Source organism: Oncorhynchus mykiss, chromosome 25, assembly GCF_057628025.1.
Source record: "Oncorhynchus mykiss isolate SJ-2025 chromosome 25, ASM5762802v1, whole genome shotgun sequence".
In the NCBI taxonomy this organism is placed as follows: Eukaryota; Metazoa; Chordata; class Actinopteri; order Salmoniformes; family Salmonidae; genus Oncorhynchus; species Oncorhynchus mykiss.
In genome coordinates, this window is record NC_143046.1 from 81218852 (window position 1) to 81231858 (window position 13007).

General features: G+C 42.7%; 1 protein-coding gene across 2 annotated transcripts in view; it reads left to right on the forward strand.

Annotated features, from left to right (window-relative positions):
• Positions 1 to 12778, forward strand: part of LOC110505833 (transmembrane protein 229B-like) — a 34709-nt gene extending 21931 nt beyond the window's left edge. For both annotated transcript variants that reach the window (XM_036962930.2, XM_090221269.1), the window contains exon 2: positions 8608 to 12778. In XM_036962930.2, coding sequence (XP_036818825.1) covers positions 8783 to 9331 — 549 coding nt within the window. In that variant the 5' untranslated portion in view covers positions 8608 to 8782 and the 3' untranslated portion in view covers positions 9332 to 12778. The remainder of the gene's footprint in view (positions 1 to 8607) is intronic.
• Positions 12779 to 13007: the final 229 nt, after the last annotated feature.

Consider the following 13007-nt stretch of genomic DNA (forward strand, 5'->3'; position numbering starts at 1 on the left):
CAGGTTGTTGGACGACGCTGTCAACTTGGGCCTTTACTACATCCTCAAACACCTCGATAACCCAAAGACATACAGTATACAAGGATATTGGGCTCTGCGTTCAACACCATCATCCCAGAGCTGCTACAAGATAAACTCTCCCAGCTGAACATGTTCAGCTCAATCTGTCAGTTGATCACTGACTTCCTGACCAACAGGACGCAACACGTGTCGCTTGGAAAATCCCTTTCAGACTCTTTATCCCTCAGCACCGGAGCGCCGCAAGGATGTGTGCTCTCACCTCTACTCTACTCACTCAACACCAACGACTGCATCTCCAACATCGCATCTGTCAAACCACTCAAGTTTGCAGATGACATCACTCTGGTTGGTCCATGTACCATGGAGAGTTCGACTGGCTGATTGTCATTAGGGAATTGAATACTACCAGTGCAAGTCCAGAGTGCATAAGAGGACATTACCGTGACTCAATGGTCATGTGGAATTTTACTGCGGTCATGACATGACTGTCAGTGTGGCAGTGTCACTGCAACAGCTCTGTGTACCTGTATGACAGAGTGGTTGTATGACAGAGTGTTTCTTTGACAAAGTGGTTGAAGGATGCCCTCCCTGATAGGGCCTCCAGACACCTGATACTAGTGGTGCCTACTGCCTATGTGTGTCTGGCCTTGCATCCCTTATTTATACAGTCTCTGGTCTGACCTGGGTATTTACACTACAGAAAGCAAGGGCACGTGATGCACACAGATCATGTGGGTTACTCAAATCAAATGTTATTGGTCACATATACATGGTTAGCAGATGTTATTGTGAGTCTAGCGAAATGTTTATGCTTCTAGATCTGACAGTGCAGCAATATCTAACAGGTAATATCTAATTCCACAACAAAACCTAATACACACAATCTAGTAAAGGAATGGGATGAGAATATATAAGTATAAAATATATGGATGAGCAGTGACAGAGTGGCTAAGATGCAATAGATAGTAAAGAATATATAGTGAAGGACACAGTATATACAGTGGGAAAAAAAAGTATTTAGTCAGCCACCAATTGTGAAAGTTCTCCCACTTAAAAAGATGAGAGAGGCCTGTAATTTTCATCATAGGTACACTTCAACTATGACAGACAAAATGAGGGGAAAAATCCAGAAAATCACAATGTAGGATTTTTAATGAATTTATTTGCAAATTATGGTGGAAAATAAGTATTTGGTCACCTACAAACAAGCAAGATTTCTGGCTTTCACAGACCTGTAACTTCTTCTTTAAGAGGCTCCTCTGTCCTCCACTCGTTACCTGTATTAATGGCACCTGTTTGAACTTGTTATCAGTATAAAAGACACCTGTCCACAACCTCAAACAGTCACACTCCAAACTCCACTATGGCCAAGACCAAAGAGCTGTCAAAGGACACCATAAACAAAATTGTAGACCTGCACCAGGCTGGGAAGACTGCATCTGCAATAGGTAAACAGCTTGGTTTGAAGAAATCAACTGTGGGAGCAATTATTAGGAAATGGAAGACATACAAGACCACTGATAATCTCCCTCGATCTGGGGCTCCACGCAAGATCTCACCCCGTGGGGTCAAAATGATCACAAGAACGGTGAGCAAAAATCCCAGAACCACACGGGGGGACCTAGTGAATGACCTGCAGAGAGCTGGGACCAAAGTAACAAAGCCTACCACCAGTAACACACTACGCCGCCAGGGACTCAAATCCTGCAGTGCCAGACGTGTCCCCCTGCTTAAGCCAGTACATGTCCAGGCCCGTCTGAAGTTTGCTAGAGAGCATTTGGATGATCCAGAAGAAGATTGGGAGAATGTCATATGGTCAGATGAAACCAAAATAGCACTTTTTGGTAAAAACTCAACTCGTCGTGTTTGGAGGACAAAGAATGCTGAGTTGCATCTAAATAACACCATACCTACTGTGAAGCATGGGGGTGGAAACATCATGCTTTGGGGCTGTTTTTCTGCAAAGGGACCAGGACGACTGATCCGTGTAAAGGAAAGAATGAATGGGGCCATGTATCATGAGATTTTGAGTGAAAACCTCCTTCCATCAGCAAGGGCATTGAAGATGAAACGTGGCTGGGTCTTCCAGCATGACAATGATCCCAAACACACCGCCCGGGCAACGAAGGAGTGGCTTCGTAAGAAGCATTTCAAGGTCCTGGAGTGGCCTAGCCAGTCTCTAGATCTCAACCCCATGGAACATTTTTGGAGGGAGTTGAAAGTCCGTGTTGCCCAGCAACAGCCCCAAAACATCACTGCTCTAGAGGAGATCTGCATGGAGGAATGGGCCAAAATACCAGCAACAGTGTGTGAAAACCATGTGAAGACTTACAGAAAACATCTTACATCTTACATCTTACATGACATCTGTCATTGCCAACAAAGGGTATATAACAAAGTATTGAGATAAACTTTTGTTATTGACCAAATACTAATTTTCCACCACAATTTGCAGATAAATTCATTAAAAATCCTACAATGTGATTTAATGGATTTTTTTTCTCATTTTGGCTGTCATAGTTGAAGTGTACCTATGATGAAAATTACTGGCCTCTCTCATCTTTTTAAGTGGGAGAACTTGCACAATTGGTGGCTGACTAAATACTTTTTTGCCCCACTGTACATATGAGATGAGTAATGTGAGATATGTAAACATTCTTCAAGTGACATTAATAAAGTGACTAGTGTTCCATTTATTAAAGTGGCCAATGATATCAAATCTGTAGGTAGGCAGCAGCCTCTCTGTGCTAGTGATGGCTGTTTAACAAACTGATGGCCTTGAAATAGAAGCTATTTTTCAACCTCTCTGTCCCAGCTTTGATGTACCTGTACTGACCTCGCCTTCTGGATGGAAGTTTGGTAAACAGGCAGTGGCACGGGTGGTTGTTGTCCTTGATGATCTTTTTGGCCTTCCTGTAACATCGGGTGTTGTAGGTGTCCTGGAGGGCAGGTAGTTTGCCCTTGGTGATGCGTTGTGAAGACCGCACCACCCTTTGGAGAACCCTGTGGTTTTGGCTGGTGCAGTTGCCATACTAGGTGGTGATACAGCCCGACAGGATGCTCTCAATTGTGCACCTGTAAAAGTTAGTGAGGGTTTTCGGTGACAAGCCACATTTTTTCAGCCTCCTGAGGTTGATGAAGCGCTGTTGCGCCTTCTTCACCACACTGTCTCTGTGTGTGGACCATTTCAGTTTGTCGGTGCTATGTATACTGGGGAATTTAAAACTTTCCACCTTTTCCACTGCTGTCCCATCAATGTGGATAGGGGGGTGCTCCCTTCGCTGTTTCCTGAAGTCCACGATCATCTATTTTGTTTTGCTGACATTGAGTGAGAGGTTATTTTACTGACACCACATTCCGAGGGCCCTGACCTCCTCCCTGTAGGCCATCTCGTCGTAGTTGGTAATCAAGCCTACCACTTAGTGTCGTCTGCAAACTTGGTGATTTGAGTTGGAGGCTTGCATGGCCACGCAGTCATGGGAGTACAGGAGAGGGCTGAGAACGCACCATTGTGGGGCTCCAGTGTTGTGGATCAGTGGAGTGGAGATGTTTCCTACCTTCACCACCTGGGGGCGGCCCATCAGGAAGTCCAGGACCCAGTTGCACAGGGCGGGGTCGAGACCCAGGGTCTCAAGCTTAATGAGGAGTTTGGAGGGTACTATGGTGTTGAATGCTGAGCTGTAGTCAACAAACAGCATTCTTACATAGGTGTTCCTCTTGTCCAGATGGGATAGGGTAGTGTGATGTCGATTGCGTTGTCTGTGGACCTACTGGGGTGGTAAGCAAATTGGAGTGGGTCTAGGGGGACAGGTAGGGTGGAGGTGATATGATCCTTGACTCGTCTCTCAAAGCACTTCATGATGACAGAAGTGAGTGCTACGGGGCGGGGCGATAGTCATTTAGTTCAGTTACCTTAGCCACCATTGTTCCTGTTCCGAAGAAAGCTATCTTGAAGCATGTGGGGACAACAGACTGGGATAGGGATTGATTGAATATGTCTGTAAACACACCAGCTAGCTGGTCTGCGCATGCTCTGAGGTCGCAGCTAGGGATGCCTTCTGGGCCGGCAGCCTTGTGAGGGTTAACACGTTTCAATGCTTTACTCATGTTGGCCACGAAGAATGAGAGCCCACAATCTTTGGTAGCGGGCCGTGTCGGTGGCACTTTATTGTCCTCAAAGCGTGCAAACAAGTTTTTTAATTTGTCTGGGAGTGTCACGATCGTCGTCAAGGAAATGACCGGACCAAGGTGCAGCGTGACGCCTGTAAGGCTATACATGCCACTAACAAAGACAACAACTCACAACTGAGAAAAGGAAAAAAAAGGCTGCCTAAGTATGATTCCCAATCAGAGACAACTATAGACAGCTGTCCCTGATTGAGAATCATACCAAAACACAAATCATACCAAAAACAAAGAACCAGAAAGCATAGACTTTCCCACCCGAGTCACACCCTGACCAAACAAACATAGAGAATAAAAGGATCTCTACGGTCAGGATGTGACCGCAACACGTCGATGTCCACGAAAGGGCTGATTTTCTGTGATTGGTTGTAGACCCTGCCACAAGTTGTTGAATTTCGACTCCATTTTCTCTATACTTACGCGTTTCTTGTTTGATTGATTGTTTGATTACTCTCTATATATGATAACATTGTGTTGAGCCTGATTCCAGGGGCCATATGTAGCTTCTCAGAGTAGGAGTCCTGATCTAGGATCAGGTCCCCCCTCTTTATGCAATCTTATTAATTGTGATCTAAAAGCAAAACTGATCTGAAATCTGTACCCCTACTCTCAGACTCTTGATACATATAGCCCCAGATATGTAATATTAAGGGTCTCCGCAGTGCCAAAAAGGAATCCTACAGGGCTCACTGCTCTGCCAAAGAGGAAGACTACAAGAACAACAAGAACAGGGGGGCCAAGAAAAAGCTCCACTCAGGAATGAAGGAACTAACATCAGTACAAAGTCAGCCTAGAGCAGCAGTCCTCCAACAACGGCTGCTTGTCTGTCTGGAAACTAAAATACATGACCAACTACAAACCTAAAGCTCCCCCGGCAGCAGATGACTCACTGACAAATAAACTAAACCAACTTTATTTCAGATTTGACTCACAAAGGCTTTTCAATCACAAAGACAATAGCACCCACATCTCCCTCCTTGCCACTTCCCCCTCTTACACATCTACGCCACCCCTACCTCCCCACTCCGTTTCAGGTTCCTCTCTCCTCTAGCTCTCTGCTATCACAGGACCCCCCACACTCCCTCCCCCAGCGAGTCCAAGGCCGCCCTCCCCTTCCCCAACCACTTGTCATCACAGAGCAGGAGGTCAACAGACTCTTTAGAAAACAGAACAGCAGGAAGGCTGCTGGCCCAGATAAGGTATCTCCATGCAGCCACACTTAAGCGCTGCACTGACCAGCTCTTCCCAGTTTCCACGGATGTATTCAACCAGTCACTAGCGCAATGCACTGTTCCTGCCTTTTTCAAATCTTCCATCGTTGTCCCAGTCCCGAAGAAACAAAAGATGTCCTGCCAGAACGACTACAGACCTGTAGCGCTCCCCTCAATCATCATGATATCCTTTGAGCTCCTGGTACTCTCATCACAAAACCAGCACTCCCTCGACCCACTGCAGTTCGCCTACAGAGCCAACAGGTTTTTGGACGACGCTGTCAACTTAAGCTCTGCGTTCAACACCATCATCCCAGAACTGCTACAAGACAAACTCACACAGCTGAACATGTTCAGCTCCATCAGTCAGGCCAAAGTGTTCAATCTTGGTTTCATTAGACCAGAGAATCTTGTTCTCTGGTCTAATGAAACCAAGATTGAACACTTTGGCCTGACAGATGGTGGTTGTTCTTCCAGAAGGTGGTTGTCCTTCCGGAAGGTTCTCCCATTTCTCTGGTCTAATGAAACCAAGATTGAACACTTTGGCCTGACAGATGGTGGTTCTCCCATTTCCACAGAGGAACTTTGGAGCTCTGTCAGAGTGACCATCAGATTCTTGGTCAACCCCCTGACCAAGGCCCTTCTCCCCTGATTGCTCAGTTTGGCTGGGCATCCAGCTCCAGGAATAGTCTTGGTGGTTCCAAACTTCTTCCATTTAAGAATGATGAAGGCCACTGTGTTCTTGGGGACCTTCAGGTCTGCAGAAATTGTTTGGTACCCTTCCCTAGATATGTGCCTCGACACAATCCTGTCTTGGAGTTCTATTGAGAATTCCTTCGACCTCGTGGCTTGGTTTTATGCTCTGACCTGCACTGTCAACTGTGGGACTATAGCTCTATGCTCACTCTACTTAGTTGTATAAAATGTGCAGTACCAATCAAACGTTTGGACACACCTACTCATTCAATGGTTTTTCTTTATTTGACTATTTTCTACATTGTAGAATAGTGAAGACGTCAAATATCATTGGTCAAATAGCCCTTACACAGTCTGGAGGTGTGTTTTGGGTCATTGTCCTGTTGAAAAACAAATGATTGTCCCACTAAGCACAAACCAGATAGGATGGTATGTCGCTGCAGAATGTTGTAGTAGCCATGCTGGTTAGGTGTGCCTTGAATTCTAAATAAATCCCGGACATGGCCACCAGCAAAGCACCCCCATACCATCACACCACCTCCTCCATGCTTCACGGTGGGAACCACACATTCGGAGATCATTAGTTCAACTATTCTGCACCTCACAAAGACACAGCGGTTGGAACCAAAAATCTTACTTTTGGACTCATGAGCCCAAAGGACCGATTTCCACCAGTTTAATGTCAATTGCTCATGTTTCTTGGCCCAACCAAGTCTCTTCTTCTTATTGGTGTCCTTTCGTAGTGGTTTCTTTGCAGCAATTTGACCATGAAGGACTGATTCACAGTCTCCTCTGAACAGTTCATGTTGAGATGTGTCTGTTACTTGATCTCTGTGAAGCATTTATTTGGGCTGCAATCTGAGGTGCAGTTAACTCTAATGAACGTATCCTCTGCAGCAGAGGTTACTCTGGGTCTTCCTTTCCTGTGGCGGTCCTCATGAGAGCCAGATTCATCATAGCGCTTGATGGTGTTTGCAACTGAACTTGAAGAAACGTTCAAAGCTCTTGAAATGTTCCAGATTGACTGACCTTCTTGTCATAATATGGACTTGGTATTTTACCAAATAGGGCTGTCTTCTGTATACCACCCCTACCTTGTCACAACACAACTGATTGGCTCAAACGCATTAAGAAGGAAATCAATTCCACAAATTTACTTTTAACAAGGCACACCTGTTAATTGAAATGCATTTCAGGTGACTACCTCATGAAGCTGGTTGAGAGAATGCCAAGAGTGTGCAAAGCTGTCATCAGGGCACAGGGTGTGAAGAATCTCAAATATATAATATATTTTGATTTGTTTAACACTTTTTTTGGTTACTACATGATTCCATGTGTTATTTCATAGTTTTGATGTCTTCACTATTATTCAACAATGCATGAAATAGTCAAAATAAAGAAAAACACCTTGACTGAGTAGGTGTCCAAACTTTTGACTGGTACTGTATGTAAACTTTGTGTAAACTCCGCTGTCTGTATTCTCTCTCTAAATGTTGTCTATCACTAGCAGCACCATATCACCAATAATCATTTTTAGTATGTGTAAATGTATTTGGTGAATAAAGTTTATTGCAAACTTTATGATCCGTCGTTTTACTGCTTCTCTCGGTTCTATAAATGAAAACTGACATGGTTTGAAATGCAAACTGATGTTGATTGAGGACCGGTAGCCAACAACGTTAGAAAGGAATGGTCAGAGTCCTCTACCCACCTAGAGTTGAATCATTAGCAGTCGGTGTACCTTCCACAATAGGCCTATTGTCTGTACTTAAACCAGTCATTGTAATACTCTGTGCACCATCACCACAAGGACACAAGGTTTTAGAGAGCCAGAGTAGCTCTGTTACTCCTGTCTCGTTCTATAACGCCACACTGCCTAACTCACTTTTCTCTCCTTTATCCCTCTCAGACCTGTATTTCTCACTTTTCTCTCCTTTATCCCTCTCAGACCTGTATTTCTCACTTTTCTCTCCTTTATCCCTCTCAGACCTGTATTTCTCACTTTTCTCTCCTTTATCCCTCTCAGACCTGTATTTCTCACTTTTCTCTCCTTTATCCCTCTCAGACCTGTATTTCTCACTTTTCTCTCCTTTATCCCTCTCAGACCTGTATTTCTCACTTTTCTCTCCTTTATCCCTATCAGACCTGTATTTCTCACTTTTCTCTCCTTTATCCCTCTCAGACCTGTATTTCTCACTTTTCTCTCCTTTATCCCTATCAGACCTGTATTTCTCACTTTTCTCTCCTTTATCCCTCTCAGACCTGTATTTCTCACTTTTCTCTCCTTTATCCCTCTCAGACCTGTATTTCTCACTTTTCTCTCCTTTATCCCTCTCAGAACTGTATTTCTCACTTTTCTCTCCTTTATCCCTCTCAGACCTGTATTTCTCACTTTTCTCTCCTTTATCCCTATCAGACCTGTATTTCTCACTTTTCTCTCCTTTATCCCTCTCAGACCTGTATTTCTCACTTTTCTCTCCTTTATCCCTCTCAGAACTGTATTTCTCGTCCACGGGATAAAAGGAGAGGGATGGTCATAATGGTGTAATTGAACAGGGGACCTCTCACACACCAAACCAACCATTAGACCAAGAGAAAATCCTTCAGGTCTCAAAGTGACATTTGGGCATAAAACTCTCAGGCACGACTACCTCATCACCCCTACTACAATGGCAACCACAGCCCCTACGCCGGTGCCTCTGACTGTCCTGTGTCGCTGGTACCTGTACGCCATCCACGGCTACTTCTGTGAGGTCATGTTCACCGCCGCCTGGGAGTTTGTGGTCAACCGCGACTGGAAGTTCCCTGGTGTTACCAGTGTGTGGGCTCTGTTCATCTACGGGACCTGCATCCTCATTGTGGAGCACATGTATCTGACCCTCCGAGCTCTCCACTGCCCCCTGCTGCTGCGATGCCTCATCTACACCCTATGGACGTACATCTGGGAGTTCAGTACAGGGCTGTTGTTGACCCAGTTCGGGGCATGTCCCTGGGATTATTCCCATTTTCAGTATAACTTCATGGGGTTGATCACGGCAGAGTACGCCCTGCCATGGTTCTGTGCGTCGTTCATGACGGAGCAACTGGTTATACGCAACACACTGCGGCTAAGGATGGACACAGACGGAACAGAGGACGTCAAGTCAGATGGAGGGGGGAGGAGACAACGGGTTGAACAAGGAGGTACAGAGGTCAATGGTTTCCTGAAAGTGGACTGAGGACTGAGCAAAGAACACTGAGGTCCGGTTTTAAAGACACTGATAACCCTAATAGTGGACTAAAAAGCCTTCTCAAGGGATAATCTCTATTGAAAGTGCTTTTTAGTCCAGGACTAGGCTTAATCTGGGTCCAGAAAACGGTCCCTGAATCGTAACTCTTCCTTCTGGGAAATGTACATTGAATTTTTATTTAACAACATTCAAAGTACTGTAGTTATGTAGCTTCAGGTTGTAATCTGAAGTAAATTCTGTATTGACTATCAAATTTGGATGGTTCCTAAAGCAATGCAATAGCTTCAATTCATTGTCATGTGGCGAATGTTTTTCTAAAGTTAGTGATAGTGTTCTGTATGCACTGCAGTCTGTTTCAAAAGGCAGTTGATTTAGAGTAGTCTACAACTCAGTTAGGTGTACTCTTATAATGTACTGTATGTATTGCACATGCCCTAGCCTGCTATATGAATGATGTCTCAGGTACCTACATTAACTGTGGGCTGTATCTACTGTTCTTCCAAATGAAAGAAATCAGGATTTCTATGTTCAGAACCTTGTCAATGTCTAGAGTTACCCTCCTGTTTATTTGCACTCTAACCCCACTTGTCATTGTATTTGACCTTTATTTAACTAGGCAAGTCAGTTAAGAACAAATTCTTATTTACAATAACAGCCTAGGAACAGTGGGTTAACTGCCTTGTTCAGGGACAGAATGACATATTTTCACCTTTGTCGGCCCGGGGATTTGATCTAGCAACCTTTCAGTTACTGGCCCAACACTATAACCACGAGGCTACCTGCTGAACTTGGTTCAGTTTATCAACCAGCTAATTATTAGATTATCAGGTGCGGTAGACTAGGGTTGGGGTGAAAACCTACAGGAGAGTAGTGCTCTAGGAATTGATAAGATACTGCACCTGAACACTTGATCTGAAGTGTCATATGAATACTGTATTACCACACATCTTTCCCAACATCCAAATCCTGTAGTTGGTGCGAGATTTGGTTCTGGGTTCCTTCAGAGATTATATTGGCACCAACAACAACCATAGGATTTGACAAGACAGCACAAACAGATGTGGGACCTTAGAGATAGAATTGCATTCTGTGTGTGGGACAACCAGGCTACCTCAAGCCACGCGGATTCAAAAGCAGTAGATCAACAATGCAAAGTGATGACGATTATAGTATATATATTTTTTTCAATCGCTTTGGTGCTATTTCCACAAGTATGTGGGGAATTTTCAAAACTCTTCGTACAAAACTCCAAACTGTACTGCACTTGTGAAACTTTTTGTGCATTCATTTTGTTTGAAGACATCTTTCACCACACAACCATTGATCCTAAGATCCCAGTTTACTGTGAAATACCATGAGAACATTGACCTAATCACCAAAACACAACAATGATATCTTCTCAATTTAGTTATTTTAACAACCAGTTAATCAATAGTAAAAAATGCAAAAAATATATGTTTAAAAATTGCCCTTTGAATGTAACATGCTACTGTACTATAAATTACAGTACATTACACTGTTTTCACATTACACTTGCACTACCCATTCAAATGTACTGAACCTCAAATGTCCATCATTTCTATACCATGTGTGATCAAAGGTGTGAAAATGGAAGACATCTTTCATCTTTCACAATCATTGATGCAGAAATGTAATGTATTGTTCAAATATCATTACAGCATACTGTATGTGTATTGTAACCAATTGAAATGTTTAACAGGCATTAGTTTGCATCAAAGGTTGTCTTGAGAATTTGGCCATAGGCTCATACCGACATGGCAGTAAATGTCCTCATTGTTCATGCTCGTGGAGAAAAACATTTTGTCATGGTGAATCCAAGCCTTAGTTCTGGATTTGGTGTCACTGCATCCATGGCCTGAATGAGGCTGGTACGCTCATGGGGATTGCAATCATACATCTTCTACCTGTATTGTAATCATGTATTGTATTTTACAGTATTGAATTGTAATTATAAGTATTATAGTGGTCCTGCACGTGGCTCAGTTCATAAGAGCACGGCACAAGCAACACCAGAGTTGTGGGTTCAATTCCCATTGGGGTCACAGATGAAAATCTTCAGACTCACTGTTGTCACTTTGGATAAAAACGCATGCTATGTAAATTAAATATATTACAGTTACAATGCAATTTTATTTAAGCGGTGTGACCCCCCCCCCATCAAAACGACCCCAGCAACTTCATTCTGGACACACATTTACTGTATAGGGGATGCAGTTGTTACATACATCACATCTCTGATCTTGTTAATATCAGATTTTTATAAACTTACTGTGAAGTCAAATCCTAGTCATCATCATTGTGCGTTATAGTATACAGCATATCATACTTTATGTGTTTCTAGTTTACAGACATACATTGTCATTATGTACAACATCTGTGGTAGACAAAACACTTTCAAATCTATAGGTTTAACAAACTGTTCAGTGATGAGCAATTAAGAGCAGTCGGATTAAGTAATAGGATAATGTATTTTAACAAAAGAGACGAGCATGATATAAAAAGTCATGTGAGCACTGCATTGTGAAACGAAATTACCCGTATATGAGCATGTCTTGCAATGCGTAAATATGTATTTGTAGATGAAACACAGATTGTTTGGTGAAAAAGTGATTGTATCATTCTGTGTGTTGTACTTAGGCAATTCAAAATGAGCTTCTAGTTTTGAAACAACTGCCTTTTTGATTATCTGTTTTGAGTTTTGTTAAACAGTTGTGAAAATGTACCACGTGTTTGTGAAAATGTACCACGTGTTTGTGAAAATGTACCACATGTTTGTGAAAATGTACCACATGTTTGTGAAAATGTACCACATGTTTGTGAAAATGTACCACATGTTTGTGAAAATGTACCACGTGTTTGTGAAAATGTACCACATGTTTGTGAAAATGTACCACATGTTTGTGAAAATGTACCACATGTTTGTGAAAATGTACCACATGTTTGTGAAAATTGCACCAAAGGTATTTATGTTTTTGATTTAAAAATGTATTCAAACATGTAGGCCCTAACTGGTTATTTGAGTCTAATTTACAACTACCGGTATATGTCAGTAGGCCTAGAACATTGGGTGCTGCAAATCTCTTTATACAAGAAATCCATTGCTTTGATGATACAATTATAGTAATGAGAATTTACAAGCCACACAAATGAAATATGCAATGGAAAGTGTGTGTGTGTGTGTGTGTCTGCATGTTTAGTGATGGTGGGGGAGAGGCTGATCTCTCACCACATAAACCTAAGACTTAGTATGCATGTAACAAAGTTATTGTCAGGTGTACTTATTTCCAAACTTTAGTTTTCATGGTTCGACAAAAACAAAAAAATATTATGAATTACTGCGCTGTATTATATCACACATATTAACAGTGTATTGTGTATAGTTTGTGGAATAAATGTATTTATTTGACCATAAAATCTGTTGCTCTTTGGTTTTAGGCTGGGTATCTGTAAAGCACTCAATGACAACTGGTGATTTCAAAATAACTTTATAAAATACATTTGTGAGTTGGGTAAATAACCACTTCGCTTCACTACAGTCTCAGATCAAATCAAATGTATTTGTCACATACACATGGTTAGCAGTTGTTAATGCTAGTGTAGCGAAATGCTTGTGCTTCTAGTTCCGACAATGCAGTAATAACCA